The sequence below is a fragment of the Periophthalmus magnuspinnatus genome, chromosome 22 (assembly GCF_009829125.3).
Source record: "Periophthalmus magnuspinnatus isolate fPerMag1 chromosome 22, fPerMag1.2.pri, whole genome shotgun sequence".
NCBI lineage: Eukaryota > Metazoa > Chordata > Actinopteri > Gobiiformes > Gobiidae > Periophthalmus > Periophthalmus magnuspinnatus.
The window spans coordinates 16,719,197-16,743,250 of record NC_047147.1 but is presented as its reverse complement, the minus strand read 5'-3'; the positions used below and the strand labels follow the sequence as shown (position 1 = coordinate 16,743,250).

At 38.3% G+C, this 24,054-nt stretch overlaps 2 protein-coding genes across 3 annotated transcripts; both read left to right on the top strand.

The window, feature by feature from the left end:
- The first annotated feature begins 121 nt into the window (after positions 1–121).
- Positions 122–7,617, top strand: pomt2 (protein-O-mannosyltransferase 2). 2 transcript variants are annotated; one of them, XM_033988509.2, is made up of 22 exons: positions 122–221; positions 654–987; positions 1,069–1,153; positions 1,235–1,339; positions 1,734–1,842; positions 1,918–2,026; positions 2,101–2,260; positions 2,374–2,480; positions 2,555–2,637; positions 2,723–2,832; positions 2,908–2,974; positions 3,051–3,111; positions 3,188–3,266; positions 3,820–3,971; positions 4,052–4,143; positions 4,228–4,304; positions 4,403–4,474; positions 5,231–5,290; positions 5,362–5,467; positions 5,542–5,682; positions 6,918–7,029; positions 7,111–7,617. In XM_033988509.2, the coding sequence occupies exons 2-22, from the start codon at positions 719–721 to the stop codon at positions 7,214–7,216; spliced, it is 2,262 nt and encodes a 753-aa protein (XP_033844400.1). In that variant the 5' UTR covers positions 122–221; positions 654–718; the 3' UTR covers positions 7,217–7,617. The 2 variants fall into 2 exon arrangements, with proteins under 2 accessions (XP_033844400.1, XP_055086898.1); XM_055230923.1 differs by having other exon boundaries at positions 154–254.
- Positions 7,618–7,849: 232 nt separating this feature from the next.
- Positions 7,850–23,099, top strand: lin52 (lin-52 DREAM MuvB core complex component). Its single transcript, XM_033988510.2, has 6 exons — positions 7,850–7,890; positions 9,059–9,133; positions 9,211–9,248; positions 9,342–9,408; positions 9,514–9,597; positions 22,953–23,099. The coding sequence occupies exons 1-6, from the start codon at positions 7,872–7,874 to the stop codon at positions 23,006–23,008; spliced, it is 339 nt and encodes a 112-aa protein (XP_033844401.1). The 5' UTR covers positions 7,850–7,871; the 3' UTR covers positions 23,009–23,099.
- Positions 23,100–24,054: the final 955 nt, after the last annotated feature.

Sequence of the window (24,054 nt, the reverse complement as noted above, 5' to 3'; positions counted from 1 at the left end):
CCCTCTAGTGGACAATAATAAACCTCACACTAATTTTTCCATAGCTTCCATGTTTTTCTCCAGGGGAATTCTGGGGATTTGTGTTCCTTTTCGTGGACCTCGCCTTTGCCTTTCAGCGTGTTGGCCTACAGCTCCCAGAAACCCCTTCCCGTTGTACCGTGTCGTCCACTTGTGCTTGTGTCCACTCCACTCATGCCGCCGCTGTGTTGTTGCTAATGAAGGTATTTCAGCCATGGGATCTCGACCTGTAATAGGTAGATGCATGTAATGTTAGTAAAACTATACAGTTGTATCAAGGTCATTGTTTACGACGCTTGCGTGAGGACGTTTGCGTGCGTCAGTGTTGCCCTATCAACTGCAACTCAAGTGTCACTATGGCAATCACAACAGTTGACATACGAGCCCGTTATAATGCAGTGTAGTTTTCGTTTCTTTTGCTTTTTGTAACTTTTCTGGTGGAGGGCACTTATATGTTTATATTCGTGGAGATATAACATTATTTATCAAATGCAAGATCGATATATTTACTGGTATAACGTGGAACACTCCAGACAACACAATAACAACTCTATAGAGGCAGCAATGACAGATCTCCCACCAGAAAACTTACATGATGCTTCTTTAAGTAACCTTCATTTTCATATGTTTGTTAGCACCAAAGTAAACCTCTTCTTGGCTGGAGGAGGATCTGAACATTTCATAAAGAAGATTGTCTCAAATGGCAGAAGAATGTGCCACTCTGAGCAAAAATCAAATGGACAATACATTACTGCGACATCGGAAACACTCTGCCAGCTTAAAACGGGCACAAAATCCAGTCACACACTTGTCCAAAACACAAGATGACACCTTGTCCTCAAATGGGACCACCGATGGGTGCTCAGACCTGTATGGAGGTCAAACATCCAGCAAAGTCCTTCTTCCTGTGGTGGCGGGCATCTCTTTCTCCACACGCATGTACAAGATCTTGGAGCCCCCGCACGTGTGGTGAGTCAGTCTATTACACAAGTAAAAAACTGCAAGTGCATCAGTTCTGTGTGTCATCATCCTTATATGTTGTTTTTCCAGCTGGGATGAGACACACTTTGGGAAAATGGGAAGCTACTATATAAACAGGACTTTCTTCTTTGATGTGCATCCTCCTCTTGGGAAGGTACAAGGAAATGTGTACATTTATTGTTGTTTATATATTTGTTTTCATAGTGGGTTGGCTTAACACTTTGATGTTTTTCAGATGTTAATAGGTCTTGCTGGTTACATGACTGGTTATGATGGTTCTTTTCCATTCGTGAAACCAGGAGATAGATACGAGCATCACAACTACTGGGGAATGAGAGGGGTACGTCTGATAAACTTTAATGGATGGGTACAAATGTTTTATTACTAAATTATTATATTATCATAATATTCTTTCATTTATAAACCAATAATTTTTTTTGGATAAAAATAACTACTATTAATCTTATTTAATTTTTCTGGTGTAGGGTCCTGCTTGTCTCCATGGAGATGTTATTGCTTTGCCTAAACTGTCCCATGGCGTGACTTTAAACTTCTCAGTCTACATGGAGACAAACAGTTGATGTGACCAGTCCAAGTTACAGATCAGATCTGTAGAGAGGAGGACCCTGCTTACAATATGAATGCAATAACATTTCTATAGCGACAAGCAGATAGCTGACTCCAGACCAGAAAAGTTGCATAGTGTGCCTTTTAAATTCTTTTTATTCCCACAGTTCTGTGCCCTCCTTGGCTCTTTTCTCCCAATCCTTGCCTACCTCACTGTGCTGGAACTGTCGCGTTCCCAGACGGCTGCTCTCATCACTGCGTGTTTACTATTATTTGGTTGGTCATTTTGTATTAAGATGTTTGCATATGTTGTCTTTATAATATATTTCACACATGCTTTTGCTTTGACAGACACTGGGTGCATCACTATATCCCAGTACATTTTACTGGACCCTATCCTCATGTTTTTCATTATGACAGCTGTGCTAAGTATGGTCAAATTTCATCAGCAGGCACAGTGGTAAGATTTTTTTTTTTATATTCAAATCTAGCTTTTACTCCTAGACTTATAACTTTGTATTTTTTTTTCTTCAGTGCGTTCTCTGCTTCCTGGTGGCTATGGCTGGGACTCACTGGGATTAGCTTGGCCGGAGCTTTAGGAGTGAAATTTGTTGGTCTGTTTGTCATCACACTGGTAGGACTGAACACAGTGTCTGACCTGTGGAGACTATTAGGAGACTTAAAATTATCCTTGGTAAATTCTATCACACATTTACTATTCATAATGCTTATAGAATATCCTGTAGGCATTTTAATGAAATATATATATTTCTTTTTTTTTCTTTTTTTTTTTTTTTTTTGTGGCAGGTCGACATCGCAAAGCACCTAATAGCTCGTGTGTGTGGTCTCATTCTGCTGCCTCTTTTTCTTTATGTAACAATATTTGCAGTTCACTTTGTTGTTTTGAACAAAAGGTAAGGATTTTCTGTAATAAATGTTCCTGGCAACCCATGTAACATTAAAATCACCGTTTGAACTCTTTTACCAGTGGTCCTGGGGATGGATTCTTCAGCTCAGCTTTTCAGTCTCGTCTCATTGGGAACAATCTGCACAACGCATCTATGCCTGAATGTGAATGGAATTTTTGTGTATTGTATTCTTATGATGGGGAAATCTCTTGATGTCCACGGTTTTTGTTTTTATTTTTCTGACATAGACTTGGCGTATGGCTCCACCATCACTATTAAAAACCTTCGCATTGCGGGGGGCTACTTACACTCTCATTGGCATTTATATCCAGAGGGAGTGGGGGCACGCCAGCAGCAGGTGAGTGTAAAAAAGAATAGTGTAAAATCTCATGTTATCTTCTTTCCTCATAATTTGTTGTTTTGCGTTTTTTAGGTGACAGCGTATTTACATAAAGACTTTAACAACTTATGGCTGGTTCATAAGCACGATTACAATAACTGTAAGAAAACTGAATTACGAATGGAAATATGAGCAGTAGTGTTTCGAGAGCTCAGTGTTTTTTCTGCTTTTTTTAGCTCATCCTGAGAATCCTGATCTGGTTCGCCATGGTGATATTGTCCGCCTTGAGCACAAAGAGTAAGCACCCATGATTCATAGTTAAAATGTCATAAACTGTAATATGGTGCTATGTTCACATTGTTTCTATTGACAGAACAACTCGTAGTTTACACAGTCACCTCCACGAGGCACCTTTAACAAAGAAGCACTTCCAGGTTACAGGCTATGGCATTGTACGTATTTGAATAATGCATTTTATAAGATGAATGTATTAGGCTTTATTGGGGATTCGTTTTTCCAAATACCAACTTAAATAAAATAAAAAAGTAATATTTGTTGCCTCAGTACAGATATATTTATAAATATACATCTATTTAAAGCGTTTTTATCAGCTCTGAACCAGGAAATAAGACTGATGCACTAGTTGTTAGCAATGGCATGACAGAAAGACTACTCTGGAAACATGCTTATAAACTCACTGCGGTAAATTATTAGGATGCTAGCTGCTAGCTGCTTAAAATGAACTAGTTCTATTTTTTTTTTTTTTAAAGACAAGTAAAAATCAGGTACATCACCTTTAGACCATTTATCAATGTGTATAAAATATTTTTTGTATAGCTAATTGTCTTTCACTTGACATTCACACACTTGGATTGGTTTTCTAATGCCTTTAAATGAGACACAAAGCATTTTTACATGAGCATGGGTTTGTTACCATGATGCTAACTGATACATGCTTTGTAATAAAGTAAATTATTATGTATTAATTTATGCCTCTTGCTTTAGAATGGCACTGGAGACAGTAATGATCTGTGGCAGATCCAGGTCTCAGGGGGGCGCCGTGGGGACCTGGTTAAAGTGCTGCGCAGCAAAATTCGTCTTTTTCATCGAGCCACTGGGTGTGTCCTCTACTCCTCGGGCAAGACTCTTCCAAAATGGTACATCACAATTTTTCTTTGTTTTAAATGTCAAAATAATGTAACATATACTCACTATTGTTTAAATTATTGTTATTTAGGGGCTGGGAACAGGTTGAAGTGACATGTAGTCCGTATTTGAAGGAGACACCAAGTTCACAGTGGAATATTGAAGATCATGTTAATCCTAAATGTAAGGAGAAATCTACTACTTTTTTGCACTAAAGTACTCTGTAAACTTTAAAACTATAAATATTTTTTACCTTATATCTGCCAGTGCCCAACATTAGTCTCTCCGTGTTAAAGCCACACTTTCTGGAGATCTTAATCGAGTCCCATATTGTCATGTTAAGAGTAAGGACAAGATATTGCCAGATACATACAATTTAAACACTTATATGTACAATAATGTATAATGTATAATAATTAAACAAACATATTATTTTTTCCAGGGAAATAGTGGTTTAAAGCCAAAAGACAATGAAATGAACTCCAAGCCTTGGCACTGGCCCATCAACTATCAGGTTCATCAAATTACATATTTACATTTTACATATTTATTTTTAAAGGTCCTATATTATGCAAAATTGTCTCTTGTGAGCCTTAAACCATGTTTTAATGCTACCTCATCAAAAACATACCTGTTGTTTTGTTTTTTTTGTTTCATTCATTGTCTCTACATCTTCAAAGCTCAAATGTCAAACGTTCTGCTCCACCTCGTGTTGGCATGAAGCAATAGTTTTCAAGTTAACAGCTACCTTTTACCTGTTGTTTAGTAGAGACTGAATATTCCAAGGTTAAAATCATTCCAAATGATTCTAGTGAAGGTGCATGGAGTTTAAAAACACAGTGGAGCACTTCCTGCATTACCACACACAGGGTTTGTGTGTTAAACGTGTGAATGAAACAAAACAAAACTCTGGGTATTAGGGGTGAGCAATTAATCAAATTAATTCAATTAATTTGTTTTTAATAATCAAGATTTTGAAAAATTCCAAAATCGTGAAATTGAAGACTATTATGAAACTGTTTTACACCTGATTTTCTTACTTGCAAGCAGGGCTGTGGTGCAATGATAATGATAATGAAAATGTAAAGAGCTTTCCTGTTTGAAAGAGCAGTCTCTCCTCTAACATTGAGTAAAATCGATTTAAAAATTGTAATCGTCCAATGCATGCAAAAAAAAACACCCAGCCCTACTGGGTATGTTTTTGATGAGGAAAAACATTTAAAAACAAAACAACATTATGGGCCCTAGTAATAAATATTTCTTATTTTAGGGGTTAAGGTTTTCTGGAGTGAACAAAACAGATTACCGTGTGTACCTGCTGGGAAACCCTGTATGTATATCAAGTGTTAGAGGGATTTGTTTCCTGGGTCAAAGCAGTTGTAATGTAATACTCTCCCACAGGTGGTCTGGTGGATTAACCTGGTCAGTTTGGTGCTCTATCTGTTAATGGCTGCAGTTGCCTCGATAACGGTACAAAGAGGCTTTTCATTGGGCTCAAAGAGAAGAGGTAAACATCTTAATACTGGCTTCAGTATAATTCTTAAGTGATATTTTAATGCAGGACATTCATTTGTGTTTCAGAGCATCTCCGTGTTCTCAGAAGTGGAGGAGGACTGCTGCTTTTGGGCTGGCTGCTACACTACACACCTTTCTATGCCATGGGCCGGGTGCTCTACTACCACCATTACTTCCCTGCCATGCTCTTTAGCAGCATGCTAACAGGTAGACTTTATGTGTTCCCATGCTTTCCAAATTCTACAATGTCATACTGTCAGATGGAGGACAAGAGCCAGATTTCCCTATTGAGATGGTTCTTTGACATTAAATAACCAATAGATAAATTTTACAAATATTTAGCATTTCTATTAGTGACAAGACCCTCATTTTTGCTCCCGCTCCACTTGGATTAAATATTATTGGACTATAGAATGTTATGATATCATCTGAAACCCAGCAACGTGATTATAAGCAATAAAATGTTGTATCTATGGTAACAAGGACTACATCTGTATTATTGTCATGTTATTAACTTGACGGTGCAGAGTCTTTTATACTGACTGTACAAGAGCCTCATGTGTTGTAGAAATGTTGCTTTTCCAGTAAAATTGGCCAAAGCATAAAACGGTGCTTTCAACATGAATCCTTAATAGCTACCATTACTAAATTATGAAGCTAAACTGTTTGAATCTTTAAAACTACAATACTAGGCCTGTCACAATAATTACTACATCGACTTATCATTGAATATATGCTAGATGAGCAATATTTTTCCAGGTGCAATATTTATCGTGTCCCTTTACTTCACTTCAGTGGAAATTTGTTCTTAAATGTCATCACATCAGCCTAATTTAGTATCTACAGTATGTCAAGTTAATTATTGGACCAACTACTTTAGTGTTTTATTATACTATTTATTTATAGTTGGCCACATAATGTTTAATATGAATCCCTTACTGAGATTATTCTGCTTTAATGTTATTGTGAAAGTGGTATAAAATCATTAATACCACTTTATTTATCATGACTTTTTCAGAATCTATATATTGCACTTATTTCGACAGGGCTATACAATACATTCATTTGATTTGGTTCATGTTTAGAATAAAATAGAATAGAATGCATTTATTGTCACTATACACATGTACAACACCATACACATGCACAGTGAGATTAAAAACAACCCTCCAATACAGACAGACATGGGACACTTAACACAGTATGACTAAAATAACTAGTGCCAACTTAGGGTGCCTTCATACATTTTTGTTATGTTTTGGTTTGAGCCCTGTTTAGTCCTGATGAGGACTGGGAGACTTGATTTGGTCCTATTTTAGTTCTGGCTTAATTCTGGTTTAGTCCAAATTCTTATGTGGTACAAAGTTTGAACGCATCCATAAAATCTCAAATACTTTTATACATTAATTTTGTGTTGTTGATAATGTATTGTGTTCTTACAGGAATTACTTTAGACATTTGGTTCAAAAGCACAGATCTACTTCTCCGCACACCTTATTCAGACTGGCTACAAAACCTTGCTCAAATACTCCTTCTCTTAAGTATTGTATACAGGTAAGCAAATAGCCCAATTACAGCACAAAATCTTTAAAATATAGCTGATTTTTATGTAACTTAACTCTTTGTCTTTGATAGTTTTTACCTCTTCCACCCACTCTCCTATGGCATGACCGGCCCTTTGGCACACAACCCAAAGAGTCACATGGCTGGTCTGAAGTGGATGGACTCATGGGAGTTCTAGTCGGACTTTTATCACGATACATATCTTCTTTGTATTCATAGTTCTCAAAGTATTACATTGTTTTAATCAACTTTACTGTATTTCTACATTGCGTAGGGTTTACTTTTGATAATAATCGGTGCAATAGAAAACATTTGGGAGATTTGTAGACTTGGTACTGTATGTCATACCTTCAATTTTATTAGAAAGTTAGATAAGGAAGAACAGTTATCTGAAGTGCCTAAAATGTGAAAGAGGGATGTTCTAAGTGCTTTAAAGCGACAGAAGCACTTAAAATGTATTAATCATGTCTTAGTTTGGTGACATTATTGTGTTTTCAAGTGTTATCTTCTGTTTGGTTGGGTGTGGTTAAGTGTGGAAGTGCAGCTGAAATAATAATAAAAATGTATCATATTTTCTGGATTTCAGTTCATGGTTTTATATTTTGCATTTTAAAATTGTTTTACCATTTTTCCCTTAAGTGTTCTCTATAATGTAAGCCTATTAAGAGCAAGACATGTGGATGGAATATTGTAGAAAGAACTGGATAAAAAAATAACTGCTGCAACTAATGTTGTTGTTGATGACGCCATCTAGTGGTAGTTATTACAAAATACAGTCGTAGTGAGAAGCTCGGCTGTGATTGGTCATCTCATGTCACGTGTTTATTGTGAAGATGGCGTCTCCAAATGGAGGTAAATTCTAATTCCTTACTCTGCTATGCTGTGGATAAAATGTTGTTTTAAGATTTGTAATGACATTGGGTGCCCGGTGACAATCGGGTTTCTCTGATTTACCATCCGAGGTCCAATCATAGCGCTTTACTTTGACTAAACGTGGCTTTCCGGTGGCTAAAGGTTCCACTCGCCTGAATGTTTTGTCTCTACCAAGAGTACGCCGAAGCACAGCACAGGGCGACAGTAGAGCCTCACCCGTGTCCTAAATCCATGTGTTGTATGTAGCCTTAATCTCACTGTGGCATTCTCTTTTGGTGTTATTGAAGTGGCTTAAAAAAAATGTTTTTCGCATTAATGTGCTTGGTTGACAAGTTGCACAATAAAGTAATCGTTTACCAGTGGAAGTCTGTTGTGGAGACTGTAGTTAAACGGATAATGTTGTAATAACTGTGTAACGTGGCCTACGTGTTGTGACAGAACAGTTTGTTTATTTGTTTTTTACTGCACAGTTATCTCTAGCTAGTGGCTAGGACTACATTTGGTTTCACTTGTCTGTGGAACTAGTAATGCATGAAAATCCAGGGCCTGCCAGTAGGGCTCTGCAGCACATATACATACACAGTACTCCATCGAGACATTGATCATAGTGAAATACTTAACTTCACACATTTACACTACATTAAAGGTGCTCAACTTTTCTGTTGGGGTGTCCTCCACCTGCTTGTCTCCATGGAGATGTACATTCTTTGCCTAGACTGTTTCACAGTATGACATTGATCTGTCTTACTTTTTTCCAATTATAGATGCTTTTATAGCTAAAAGAAAAGAAAACCTTAAAAAAAACACATACATTCTTACTGTGTGTGGGAGATGGTTACAGATCTGACATGTAACTTGGCCTAGTGGCATCACCTGCTTGCCTCGCACAGAAATCAGGCTTGCCTCCCTGGAAATGGATAATGTGCTATATTGCGGAACATTCCAGCCAAAGAAATAATTTCTCCATGGAAACAAGTGGGTGGAAGACCCTCCATCAGAAATGTAAGACAGTTCAGCACTGCACCTTTATATATTCTGGGTTGCTCATATAACAATACGCATCTTATCATAATGCATACAATAAGCTAAACAGAATTAACCTGTGGGATGTTTTCAGAGTGGTTCACCCATCTTTGTGTGTCTGTAGGTGAGGACTTTGAGAGCTCTCTGTTGAGTTTTGAGAAGCTGGACAGAGCGTCACCAGACCTATGGCCTGAACAATGTATGTATACTATTTGCCTTTGTTTATTATTAAATGTTCTATTTTTATGTTATAGTGGACATAATCTTTTGTTGCAGTGCCCGGAGTTGTTGAATTTGCTGCTTCCTGTAAAAATGTAAGTCAAGTTTACTAGGACACTTTATTACTGGGATATTATATTAATATAATATATTTTATATATTATTACATATTATTCTTTATTTCATAGTCTATTACTAATTCCCCTCCCAAGTGGATGGCTGAACTGGAAAATGAGGACATTGAAATGCTAAAAGGTAACATACATGCATTATTTCCGAAAATTAACACTTTTGGTTAAATACAGTCAATATATTTTACTTATACTATCCTCCCAACATCCCCTCTACCTGTGTGTCTAGAACTGGGCAGTCTGACAACAGCTAATTTGATGGAGAAGGTCAAAGGACTGCAGAATCTCGCCTACCAACTCGGCTTAGAAGAATGTAAGTATGCAATTTGAGCACTCAGAAAAACAATCTGTTTTTGTCCCATGATGTATCTTAACTAGATTTTAACAGTTTAACCTCAATTTCCAAACGAACAAGAGATATTATTAGCATATGGAAATAGATTGACCACAAATGTAATAAACCATGACTACCACAAGATGGAGCTCATGCTTGAGGCTTGTAAAATGCTATCCTCTTGAATGTGCTGCAGTTGAGGGCCTATTGTATTGTTTCATTTATGAAAGGAAGAAATTACCTTGTATTAGTAAAACCTCCATTTTCTATTAGCTTTAAAATTATTTTGAAGTGTTGAAAATCCTGCTGAACTGCAAAATGTTGGAAACCAGGACAGACACGCCTAAACAAGAGCTCAAGCATTTGATGGATGCCAAATCTAGTTTTTAATCCATTCCCCACTGCCTCCATTGTCATAATCCTGCTGGAGTGTGGATTAGCGAGGTGCAGCTAAGTGCTCTGATTTCCCTAAGAGTAAAAATGGGTATGTAGTTTTCTAGAGTCTACATATATTTCCAGACTAATAACAACATGAGATTTAACTGTTTTCTTTTGAATGACTACCTAAGTGTGTAAAAGGTGAATGAACTGAGTCCACTGATGCTCTTTTGTCCTTCTTGTCTGATAAACAGGTGGATTTAATTTATTTTAGTTTCTGATTAATCTGTAAATATCATTTATCCAGAAAAATGTAGTTATCTGTAGATAGACAGTTCTGTGCAGGTGTGATCCAGGTAACTAAGCATGCTACCATACAATTTCTTGTTATGAAAATTACCTTCATTGTGACTAGGAATGGGACAATAAACGATAATATATTTTATTGTGATAAAAAGAAAAGGCAATAGTTGTTTGTGGGCCATTTTATATAATTGTGATAATCACCAACAAAGATAACCACCTCTATATCACCAGAATGTGCAGAAAAAAAAGCGCTTCTGCATTAGAAATATATCGGTTGACTGATATATCAAGCTGATATTTTAAACTTTTTGGTGTATTAGCTATTGATAGCGATATAGCGATATTAAATCTCCAGCACAGGCTAATATTTTGTTTTGGTCAATTTGTTGCCTAAAAAATACAAAAAAGTTATTTTAACACTTTAATACGAAGAGACAGCTGCACTAAATGTGATACATGGCTCTTTAAAAGTTTTGTGGTAAAAAAAGGGCTGTGGCTGAGTTTGTAGTAAAATTCAATGACATAATCTGAGGAAAATAATAAAAATCGACCCTACATATAAACCCAAAAATATCGGCTGAGTTTATCGGCCATTGGTTACTCTGGATTCTAAACAATCGCTATTGGCATCATACATATCGGTTGATCTCTGTTGTCCATAATGATTTCTTCTAAATCATTGTTGTTTTCACTTATAACAAATTACAATTCTACACATCCTCTCAGTCTTTGACAGTTCAAATCCAGACTGACTAGACTTCCTATGCATTGTATTGTCTGTTTTATTATTTGTTTTGTGTGGACTTTTATGTGAAGCACTTTGGTCCGTTGAAGTTGTTTTAATTGTGCTATAGAAATAAACTTGAATTCAATTGAATATAAGAGTTGTTTAAATATGGAACCTGTTCATAATATTAAAATTATAATTATTCATATCCATAACATTTTTTGTCAGCAACTTTAAGAATTACTGTGATATAATAATTAATCACAATTATATTGGCCTTGATAATCGCGACACCACATTTCAATATCATCCCATGTCTAATTGTGACAATGAGCCTAAAGGTGACACAGTCAAGTACTTTATTATACTGTACAACGGCTATGGCGTTTAATCTGATTTAAATGGCTTCACTCTGAAGGAAAGTCTTTGCAAATTTGTATGAATAGATCTCTGATCTGACTAACTCTTAACATTATCTATGCTAAGGTGCCCAAAAATTATTTCAGAAGACTGAATAATGTAGTAGGGTTGTCAAAAGTACCAATACTAAAATTTGTATCGAAAATAAATTAAAGTATTGAAAATAAACACATAAATAGAACAAAGTTTGACATTCCCTGAATATTTTTTTAAAGGTCAGATTAGAATTACTATGAAATCACACAGTAATATGGCATGAAGTGTTATTAATTTGTTTATCAGTATAGTATCAAAATTGTTATTAGTAGTAGTATTGTGTCTTTCTCTTGGTATCAAAATTGAAAAAATGTTTTTAATAGTCAATATATTCAACTTTGCATCTAATTTGGAAAAAACGTTGCCTTTTTGACATTCACTCCTGGTTTGGCCCTGGTTTGAGCCCAGTTTGAGTCCTCATCTGGATTTGGTTTGATCCCATTGAAATCCTGATTTAGCCCTGGCCTAGTCTAGGTATAGACCTGGGTTTAGTTCCAGTTTTGTCCCAATCCTCATGTAGTGATTGTGCATCAACTCTTTCACTTTAGACTTAAGCACATATCTACCTTCCTCTTCATCGTCTCCATGTCATCTTGAGGTATGCTGTCATATAGCTGGAGCAGCGAGGCTTGGCAGTCCGGTCATGTCCCCTCAGCGATAGGACACAATGACGGTTATTATAGGTGCTGGAGGAGCCGTGTAATGGGTGCCTGTTTAATGCTCTCCGCTTTAATTTTCCCTCTTTTCCCGGCTGTCAGGGGAGGCCTTGTAAATCTCAGCTACTTTTTCATCATGTTTGTGCACTCTTCTCCGGGTGCCATAAACGGGCCCTGTGAAGGTGCAACACGGGGGGCAGGGATAGGAACACTTACGATTTACTGCCCCTCCCCCCTCCAACATGTGGGCCATTAAAGAGCAGGGCGCTTAATGGGCACAGCACAATCAAGTAGTGAAAAGTCATCCTTCCACTACTGCAGTTACAACATTATACCTGCTACAGGCCATCAAAGAGATAGTGTGGAAAGATTTCATTTTCTTGGCTGTAGGACAAGTAGATCTGGATATGGTTCCATTGTTGTATATACATAAAGATGAGGGGCAGCTAAAATTAAAACTCACTGTATTACATCAAAAATCTGAATCTTAACTCAATTCGAGTGTAGTAAGTCATATAAATGACTAGGTTCAACAAGTGATTTTACCTTTTGGATATTCCATAGCAAAGTACATTGTAATTAATAGAGAAAACTGGCACTTGCCTCCCTCCTGAGAGTATGACCATCACATTCTCAAATCTGAAAACTACCAAATACTGTCTCAGTAGGTTGCATTCAAATGTAGACCTATCACAATAACATAGTTTAAAATGTGATATTTTGCTGAAGTAAATATAGATTATATACAATGATCCCAAATCCTAAAGCAAAATTATCCCCCCAAAAACAACTCTAAATGTACCATATTGTTAAAATAAATACTGCAATAAGTTTGTATCTATAGTGAGTCACAGAAGTTTATAATTCAGCCCTCTACAGCTCAAATATAATCATAGCGCAGAAAAATTACCAAAATGTCCCCACTAGTGCAAAGAAAAATTATCCATGGTAAATATTACCCTCTAAAAATAACAGTTCTATGTAACATATATTGAACGATAAGTCGATACAATATTTATCGGCACAGACTTCACACAAGCACTCGGGAATCCATATAGTAGTTTAACACTGAGCTGGAGACAGGTCCGTTTTCTATGGTGGAATTTGCTCTTTATCTGTCAGATTTCAAATGAGTTGACCTGGTTTATAGCTCTCTATCCACATGAAACAAAAACTGACGCATAGTTCAACGTCTTCTCTGTCTTTAGGAATAAACCAGAGAGAAGATATTTTTTCACAATAGCTTCAGAAAGTGATGTCATTCAGCCTCAAAGATGTGATTGTTGTCTCTTGACAGGACTTTAAGACATAAGGTTAAAGGCGCTGTACCTAAGTCAAGCATGAAAAACAGGGCTAGTTCATTTTAAAAGGTTTGCAGTAGTCCAAAGTTATTCCTTACTTAGCTTATGCATTCTGAGCATCCTAGTTATCACGTAGTAATAGTTTTCCTTGTTCACACCTCTCAGAAACCAGAGAGTTCTACAAAGGTTAGCGGTTTTACATATGAAAATTATATCACCTAAACTAATGACAAGATTCATCAATACCATTTATCCAGCCACTAGTTCTGTGAGTTGAATATTAATCAATAAGAAAGAGGTAATGTGCTTTTAATGTGTGTCCTGATAACTCACAATTTTGTTTTAGAAAAATCCCAATCAGATATTTGTATACATTTTTCCAGCCTTACCAACCACGCTACAAAACCACTATCTTAACCACTGTCACTTCCCTGTTTCAATTAAACAGTTTAGGCCTGTAGAATGTCGTCCTGTCATCTGAACCTCAGCACTAGCACTGATACTCTGTGATGATGGCTGTGTGATGCTGGCCTGTTGTAGTCCCCCAGGGGCCTGACGCGTGCCTCTTCACGGGGCCCCAGCTGTTCCCCCGTCCCGTGATGAATGCCCCTGTCGCGGGCCGCTGGGTTGGGGCATCAAGTCTCCAGTCCCAGAGGAGGGGGGCGAGCTGATAAGTGCTGTTATTGAAGGTAATTGAAAGCTGAGTGTTCCTCTGGGATGCTCTGTGGGGCCCCGGCCACTGGTAACATGTTGACTGTGCTCCATCACACATGAGGACTCAAGGCTAGGGGCCGATATTTAACACTTGCACTGAGATGACATGTTAGTAATTAGGAGAGGTGCTGACGCGGCTAGTGCAGCACTCTTAAATGTGTCAAAGTCATTGTGGTGTTAGCTTTGTTGCTGTCCTTTTCTTCAAATGGATTTCGTCACTAATTACGAGTTGAAGCAATATTTGGCTGATTAAATTAGGAGATCTTTAGATTTAGCAAAAAATGTGAACTGTAATATAATTGTATTTTTTCCACATAAATAATATTATGATGGTGTGCCAAATATGAAGTAGTTTTCTCCATTTTAAGTGATTGGTTTTGTCAAGCAATGCCAGTGTAGTTATGCAATGGATGATCTATGGTGACCAGTGGATTAAGTGCCACTAATCCACCTGGATTAGGGTTGTCAAAATTATCAAAAAATCAAATACTAATCGATACTACAACTAGGCGTGGGATGATATTGAAATCTGGTGTCACAATTGTCATGGCCAAAATAATTGTGTTTATCCATTGCATCACGATAATTATTGACTGTTTAAAAATAAAAATTATAGATATGAATAATTATAATTTTAGTATTGAACAGGTTCTATATTTAAACTATTATAGAATTGTACTTTGTTATAAGTCAAAACGTCAATGATCTAGAAGAACAGTATGGAGAAGTAGCTTTTTTCTGCACATCTGGTGACATAATGGTGATTATCTCTGACGATTATAACCATTAAATAAAATGTCCCACAAACGTTTATTGTTGACCTTTTTATCACAATAAACGATATTACTGTTTATTATCTTATCCCTAACTACATATATATCGTAAGTGTATAAAAAAAATGTGTAATAATGAAGAAAAAACATAACATAAGTTGCATTTTTTGGGGAAATTTATTTTACAAAATCCAAGACCAAGAACAGACATTTTATCTTTAAAGGCAAGTTATAATAACAATAAAATAGAACAACGGGCTGAATAGCAGTACAGCACGCTAACGTGCTGAATGCGTGTCTGGTATGTTTACGTAAGATATTAACAGTTAATCAGATACGCTACACTAACGTAACATATGCCGACTTGTCCACAAACACGAGCGACACGAGAGTTCTTTTCGCTAATGTTTACTTACTTGCAAACGCATAAAATATAACATAAGCTCTGGCTCATATTACATATACACACAATATTGCATATGAACGCATGGAAAATATACAGTCTTGTTCAAAACAATAGCAGTACAATGTGAATAACCAGAATAATCTAGGTTTTTAATATATTGTTTATTTCTACATGGCAAACAAGTTACCAGTAGGTGCAGTAAAATCTCAGAAAACAAACAAGACCAAACATTGATGATATGCACGCCCTTAAGGCTGTGCCACTGGGCAACTAGTCGAAAGGGGTGTGTTCAAAAAAATAGCAGTGTCTGCCATTGACTGTACAAACTCAAAATTATTTTGTAGAAACATTTTTGTTTGTAGGATTTAGAAATCCTGTGAATCACTACACTAATATTTAGTTGTATGATCACAGTTTTTGGAGTCAACCAACTTGTGGCACCTTTCAGCTGTTATTCCACTCCATGATTCTTTAACAACATTCCACAATTCATTTACATTTCATGGTTTTGCTTCATAAACAGCATTTTCCACATCACCCCACAAGTTCTTGATTGGATTAAGGTCCAGGGATTGGGCTGGCCATTCCCTAACATTAATTTTGTTGGTTTGGAACCAAGACTTTGCTCGTTTACTTGTGTGTTTGAGGTCATTGCCTTGTTGAAACACCCATTTCAAGGGCACGTCCTCTTCTGCATAAGGCAACATGACCTCTTCAAGTATTCTGACATATGCAAACTGATCCGTGATCCCTGGTATGCGATAAATAGACCCAACACCGTAGTAGGAGAAACATGCCCATATCATAATGCTTGCACCACCGTGCTTCACTGTCTTCACTGTGTACTGTGGTTTCAATTCAGAGTTTGAGGGTCATCTCACACACTGTCTGTGGCCCTTGGACCCCAAAAGAACAATTTTACTCTCATCAGTCCACAAAATGTTCCTCCATTTCTCTTTAGGCCAGTTGATGTGTTCTTTGGCAAATTGTAACCGCATCTCCACATGCCTTTTTTTAACAGAGGAACTTTGCGGGGGATTCTTGAACATAGATTAGCTTCACACAAATGTCTTCTAACTGTCACAGCACTTACAGGTAACTCCAGACTGTCTTTGATCATCCTGGAGCTGATCATTGGCTGAGCCTTTGTCATTCTGATTATTCTTCGATCCATTTTGATGGTTGTCTTTCGTTTTCTTCCACGTCTCTCTGGTTTTGCTCTCCATTTTAAGGCATTGGAGATCATTTTAGCTGAACAGCCTATAATTTTTTGCATCTCTTTAAAGATTTTCCCCTCTCCAATCAACTTTTTAATCAAAGTACGCTGTTCTTCTGAACAATGTCTTGAACGACCCATTTTTCTCAAATGCATGTTCAACAAGTGCTGGCTTCATCCTTAAATTGGGGCCACCTGATTCACACCTGTTTTTTTGTTGTTGTTTTTTTTTTCACAAAATTGATGACCTCACTGATTGGATGCTACACTGCTATTTTTTTGAACACACTCCTTTCGACTAGTTGCCCAGTGGCACAGCCTTAAGGGTGTGCATATCATGAATGCTGGGTCTTGTTTGTTTTCTGAGAATCTGGACCTACTGGTAACTTGTTTGCCATGTAGAAATAAAAATATACTAAAAACCTGGATTATTCTGGTTAGTCACATTGTACTGCTATTATTTTGAACAATACTGTACATACCACTTTGGCCTGCTAGTAAACAAAACGGTGAACCAAGAACTTTATATTTTACTTTTCAATAGTTTCTTAAATAGTGCTCTGTTGGGTAAGACTTCACATTAGTGTAAAAGGCTGAACTGGAAAACAAAGTAGTTTTCAAGACCTGAAACTAGACTTATGATACTAAACATTTAAAATATTGTTTCAAATGAAAAATGATCACCTTTGTGGTCTTATAAATGAAGGGGAAATAAATAAGGAGAAATTAAATATGAAATGTATAAAAGTAAATTTTCTTACAGGTATTACAAATACACCAGCTCCATCTATTGGTCAAACAAGTGAACTGTAATGTGTATAATCAACATTTGCACATATTTATTCAACTACATGAAGATTAGACAACAAACTGAATAAGTGTCTGTTATGTTAACGTAAGATATTAAGTTAATCAGATAGCTAAAGCATAAAAAACAAGCTTACTCTGGATCTCACTCCAAATCACTAAATCCACTGAATTCTTCATCCTGTGTCGCTTCTGAACAACTCCGCCTGCTCTGTAAGTGGATGAAGCGCCTCATCCGTGTGGCTATCATACTGGTACAAGGCTCGAGTGCCCTCGCACAGTTGTCAGTTTGACAGTAAAGATGAAATTATAAATTTTAATAATTTCACATATAAGTCGCATCTGGGTATAAGTCAGATCCCCCGGCCAAACTATGCATAAATGTGCAACTTATAGTCCAGAAAATATGGCACATTCACAGGACCGAATTGAAACTTCCCTGAATAGCTTCTTGAGCTGTATCAGAACAAATATAAAACCGCATGGACTAGTATACATCTATGGACCACTATGGAACATATCTGGACAACTGAGTGTTTTTTATTATCATCGCAGTATCAGAATTGGTTTTGACTTTTGACTCTATTCCATAATAGTGAAATCGAGTTTGAAATGTTTGTATCATGACAACACTCGTCTGGATACGTTTTAGGCCATTTTAGTCTTGCAATAATAAATGCTCTGCCACAGCTTGTCTAGTTCTTTGGACATGGCCAGTTTATCAGGTAATGCAAGTCTTTACTTTTGTTGATGTGGCAATTTAGATGTGTCCAATGTGTCAGGAAGTGGATGGAGTGCCCATGGTATTGCACAAAGTAAAACCCCAGCACAAAGTGAATTATTTTTTATAGTGTGTGGTTGTTTTGTACAATTACGCTTGTTTTGGGTTTTTTTAGTATCTGGGCTAATCTATGTCTATAGTCTGTATCACTACAAACATTCTGCTGTACTTGACTTATACTTTTTTAAATGACAGAAGGTCCAGCATGTAGAGCCTGAGAGAGCCTGTGAGAGTGAATTCACCACTTCACCACCTGTTGTGTCCACTCTCTGTATCCCCACACTGACCCTGTTGCTTGTGCCTGAAGGTGAGCCTGAAGGTCGACCAGCCCTGACAGCTCCTAATGGGCCTTGCGCTCGCCTCCCCCTCCCTTGCCCCGGGATCAATCTCCAGCCTATTAGAGCCGTGCCCATGCTGAATATGATTGCATTCAGCGCGCCCCACTGGTGCTAATGTGCCTCCATCAATCCATCAGGGCGGGCTGAGCGGGAGGCGGGCGGTTATGAAGTGTCTGCGCTGACAGTTTCTGAATGAGGAACAGTGTGAGCATCCTCAGCAGAGCCAAGACACAACCTCCTCCTCTGTGTGTGCTCCCCTCGCACAGCTCCAGTCGTACCTTTTGCTTTTAGTCATAGTTCATTTCAATGACTTCTTCAGACTTCAGTGCTTTGGGGGCTACAATCACTGAGATACTGAGATGCAGTTGTGATGTTGGGTTTCTTGAATCCGTCACAGTTGCATACACGTTTTTCTTAACATTTCATGTCATGGCAAGCTTAAGCTGAGCATGTTCATATCATAAACAGGGATCAGTGTAGAGGCAGACAGCTATGAGGCAGCCTCAGCCGCACACACACACACACACACGCACACTCTCACACCATCCTTCAGTTGTGCTGCCTGCTGCCTCTCTGAGCAGATCGGAAATGACACCTCATTTCCATAAAGGCATTAGGAATTCATTGGATTTTCTTTCCCGGCTAATCATAGCACGGGTGTAAAACCTTTTAGGCTTTTTAATGAATGATTTTTGACTGATTGCCTATTAATAAGGACACCTCTTGAACAGGCTTGAGCTGGGGCAGGCGTGGGAGGGGCCCATGTGTTTGTTTTGGTGGGTGCATGCGTGTGCGCGTCAGCCAGGCGAAAAGGAGGGGGGGGCGGGCCTTCTCGGCTGGGACATAAAGAGGAAGCAGTGGCTCTCTGGGGAAATCACAGCTCATGTCTGCATCTTAAATATCCCTGTGAAGTATCAATAAGTGGGTAATTGAATTTTGAACACAAACATGAGCGTCGGGTGTAGGCGCGGCGAGGCGGGGGTGTCACGTGGGAGGGGCTGCGTGTGCGGTAGAGCGTTTGTGTGTGTCATCTTCCCTGAGTGTCTCTCTTGTCCCCCGAGATGAGGGCAGCGAAAGTGGATATTAAACCCATTAAATAAAGCTTACAGCCTGTAATAGCGCGGCAGCATTCGGAGATGGCCAGCGTGGGTCAGATAAGTCCTCTTAACTCTTAATGAAAGTGAAGTGAGGCAGTCAGGGCTGGGGCCAGGACTCCAGTTAACCCCGCCGGTCATCTGTCTGTGCGGCTCTGAGGGACTCAGAGCTGCAGGACGCGTGCCATCCAGGGAGAGGGAGAGGGGAGGGGCTGGAGTGATGATTACACTCATTTTATACACAGGGGATTTGGGCACTAACAATGACACCCACAGCACAAGCCATAAATGAGAGAAAAGTAAGATGTTACCCTCGCGACGCCTGGGATTTACCAAATGGAAATGATATGCCAGTGTGTGGCATTCTAGAGATGAGCTACACACAACAATGCTGGCTTCTTAATACTGTTTAAATGAGGGCACACTTAGATTAACCTATTTACTGCTCTCAATAATAGCCTAAATTATTTCTGTTTGGTCATGGCTTGTAACAAGTTGAATGATTTTACAGCTCGATTTAAGAATAGAGTCAAGATTTCTTTCCTCATATTAATTTATCACAGTTTATTCAATTTTATTTTTTCTTATTGAAAATGCCACTTGGTGAACATGAAAAATACAAACTTTTTTTTAGCATTCCCTTTCAATACAAGAAAATTTCACTTTGTTCCTCTGAAGTCTGAACTCTTCTCCAAACCAGATGCTTTGGCTGTAGACCTCTCCTTTAAAATGATCCAAACTGATCACTAAAAATTAGAAATGACTGAATCTTGATCAGTTCTACATTTTATTAATTGCACACAGTCCTACTTAAGAAGATAGTTGTGTTGCTTCTTAGCTGGTCCTACTTTTTAAATGTCACATACTTTGAACCAGTTCTACACCTGTTGCCCCTTCTTTCTTATTTTAGTAGATTTGGTCTTTTTTGTGGATTGAAATTAGGGATGAACTTTTACTTAACACTGGTTATTGAGAGATATCTGCAGAAAATGCCTGTGGAGATCTATACTATGAGGCTAGCAGGTTTTAGCTTAGACCCAGTGGAGGCGGGGTCATTAGTTCTGTGTATAGACATTATATCTCCAATATTTGCAAATTGCTAAACTAAAAGTGACATTCTTAAATGCCTCCACTTTTTTTGGCAGGTGAACTGGGCTGTTTTGATCCACCCTTTCATTAGCATGTGTGTGCGTCAATTCTCCTCACCCCAAACCTGATTGTGTAAAATGGATTTCAATTAAGACATAAGTGATGCTTATATAGTGCGTGTCATGGCTGTATGCTTGCCTGAGGACATTATGCGTGACACTTTGACACACTGGAGCCTAGTTAAGACCAAACGATAATTGGAGAGGAACAAATCAACACAGCAAGCGGACGGTCCAGCGAATCCATAAGGTGTCATTTAAAATGGATGACCATCGTAACAAGATGCTGATTAACTTAGTGCAAAATTAGTAATTGACCTTTCTAATCAACTAAACAAATCTCTAAGTTCCTCTAATCAGTATTGATCTCCCATGTTGTATGACGAAGTGCGTGCGCATGTGTGTGTATGTGTCTAGGGAACTATCTGAGTGTAGTGTAGCTTTCCACACTTGAAGCTCCCTGTCCCCATCTGGTAATGAATATCTGATTAAATGTATTAGCATTAATTTGCACATCACACACAGTATTGTAGTGAAATACAAAGTAGCCTATTGTCTGACTTGAAGAAATTGTATAGCTGTTTTGTTCATATCCATATTTATGCTAAATCATTTTATTGATAAAGTAAACCCTTCTAATTTATCTGTTTTGATTGGACCCTCCCATTGTAAATAGATTGCGTTTTAATTGTCTTCGGCTGCGAGGATGTGAGCAGTAGGAGGCTAAATGAAACCATAATTAATAAAACGCATATGGACAAAGGGTCTCGGGAGGAAAGAGAGGAGAGAAGACCGCACGGCGCGTTAGAAATCACAAAATATTAACTACTTCCTTCTAATATTCTCGGGACAGCGGCCTTAAAGAAGTGGCATCACCAGACTAGGCTTGGGTGCTTTTTGTGCCAGTAATTGCTTTTCCCTATCCAATTTGCAGGGAATCATTTCTGCGTACATCTCCTCCCCTCCGTGCGTGTCCAGCCGCCTCCTTAATGACTTTGTTTGGGGTGATTCAAAGAGACAGCAAAGTTCAAAACGAATGGAGCCCTAATCAATTAGCACCTTCTTTAGCGCGGTGATGGGTGCGCAGAGGGGACGAGTGTTATCATTCCACTGTGGGCAACTCATCGTGATCACTCACTCCTCCTTTTCACTGGATCATAGGAGGCCGCTATAGGATGAGAAAGACACTTTATATATCAAGTACTGGTCTGTCTAAATGTAATCTTTTATTTATGCATGTTTGTGTTTGACTATGACAGAAGAAAGAGCATTGGTACAGTGTTGGGATTATTCTTTTGCAATTTTTACATCGTCTTATTATTCAGGACAAAAAATAAACACGTTAGCCTCGTACATACAATTGCCTGAGTCGTTTTTCAAGGTTTTCGGGAAAATACAAACATAAATTGCTCAGGTCAATAAGATGACGGGCAGTTTGTGATTTTTTTTTTTTTTCTTTGTGATTGGCCTGAGGATGCAGCCAATGGCACCTCCAGATGCAGCTGGGGCTGGATAGAAGGAGGGAAAACTCAATTTGGCCAAAAAATGACTTGAACAGTTATGCAATGAGTTTGACTACAATCTACAAGTGTAACAGGATAGCACATCTTTAATATCTAAATCGTATTTTACACAAATATAAATTATAATTATTTCTGTTCAAAATTAATGTTTATCTTTTTTTAATAATTTACCACAAATCTATATTTTTCTAGCTTATTTACTAAATTTGTTGATCAATGGGTGACAATTGATCACATGTCTTTGTTTTCATTCCTGTTGTCTCATTTGGTGGGTCACAGCAAGAGGCACTTCTCAGACAGTCACTTGACTATGAGGGAGAGTTGAATGTGCAGATGTTTGTATAAATGACTCAGTGTGACACTACAGATATTAAAAACATGCTCCGCATTTCTAAAGCCCTCAGCTCAAGGCTTCTGCAGGCAAATGTGCAGGATTTTATTCAACTCATCTTCACCTGAGAGTCGACTTAATGAAAACCAGCCTCTTTGTCACAGTGATGACACCATACTAACATTTCAAACTCAATTTCAATACTAAGGAAAAGGTTTGATACTCGATACTGAATTCAATACAACAGTGATGATTTTCTTCTAGTGTATCAATAGTATGCTGTCTTGATACTAGTTTAAGTATGGATTTTTATCTGGGTACGACCAACTTTGTCATGTCCTGACAAAGCCTTTTACATGATCTGTTTTCTGTTTTACAGCCAGAGAAATGACCAGGGGCAAGTTCCTCAACATCCTGGAGAGGCCCAAGAAGTGACAATCAACAGTGTACTTCAGATAGACCCATGAAGTTTTTAGATCCCTCACATGTTCTCCATGTCAATAGTTTTACAACAAAATAATAAAATACCCTTCATTTATGAGTAGGCTATTTAACGTGTCATATTTATTTAAATGTTACATTTAAAGTTGTTTCATAACATTTTATCAATAAAGATGCTGTTTTATGTTTTTGTCCTGTGTGATTCTTATGAAGTTATTTTGTGCCTCTTCTCTGCCTGCACACAGAGCAGAATCTATGCGCACATGTGCGCACACAGAGCAGAATCTATGCGCACATGTGCGCACACAGCAGAATCTATGCGCACATGTGCGCACACAGCAGAATCTATGCGCACATGTGCGCACACAGAGTAGAATCTATGCGCACATGTGCGCACACAGAGCAGTCTGTTACGTGTATGCGCACGTGTGTAGCCCTAATGAGCAGAGGGAAGCATGGTCCTCTACACAAAACATTACGTAAAAATAATATTGTACAATCTACATTGTTATCGCCCCTGATTAGTTGACATAATTACTAGGACCATTTCTTTTCTAATTAGCACACTTTGCCGTTGTTGGAGCTAGCGGTCAGGCAAAAAGAGAATCAGACAGGCATGGAGAATCGGAAACAAAAGAAAGCCATCCGCTGTGATTAGTTAAGACAAAGCACTGGACTGTTCCCAGTTGGAGATGTCGCCGGTCGCTCACTCCAACAGGTTACACTTCTCCACAGGCCCCTAATAAGCCCCTAATCATCCTCCCCATTCACAGGACCCGGGCAGTCAGAGCCTCCTTCCTCGTCTGCGGGCCTGACACCCGTGCGCCATCTTGGTCCACCCCGTGGGGACACCAGTGCCAAGTTTGGTTTCCCAGGTACTTTATTTGGTTTGACCCTGTTGTTAAAAAATCAGGCCTATGTCCATGACACACATGGCAAAGCTGTAGGCCTGTGGGCAGGAGGCTGTCCTAAAGACTGGATCAATAACGCACTGAAATGACACCAGCCCCTGTCTGTGCACTGCACTGAGAGGGTCATAT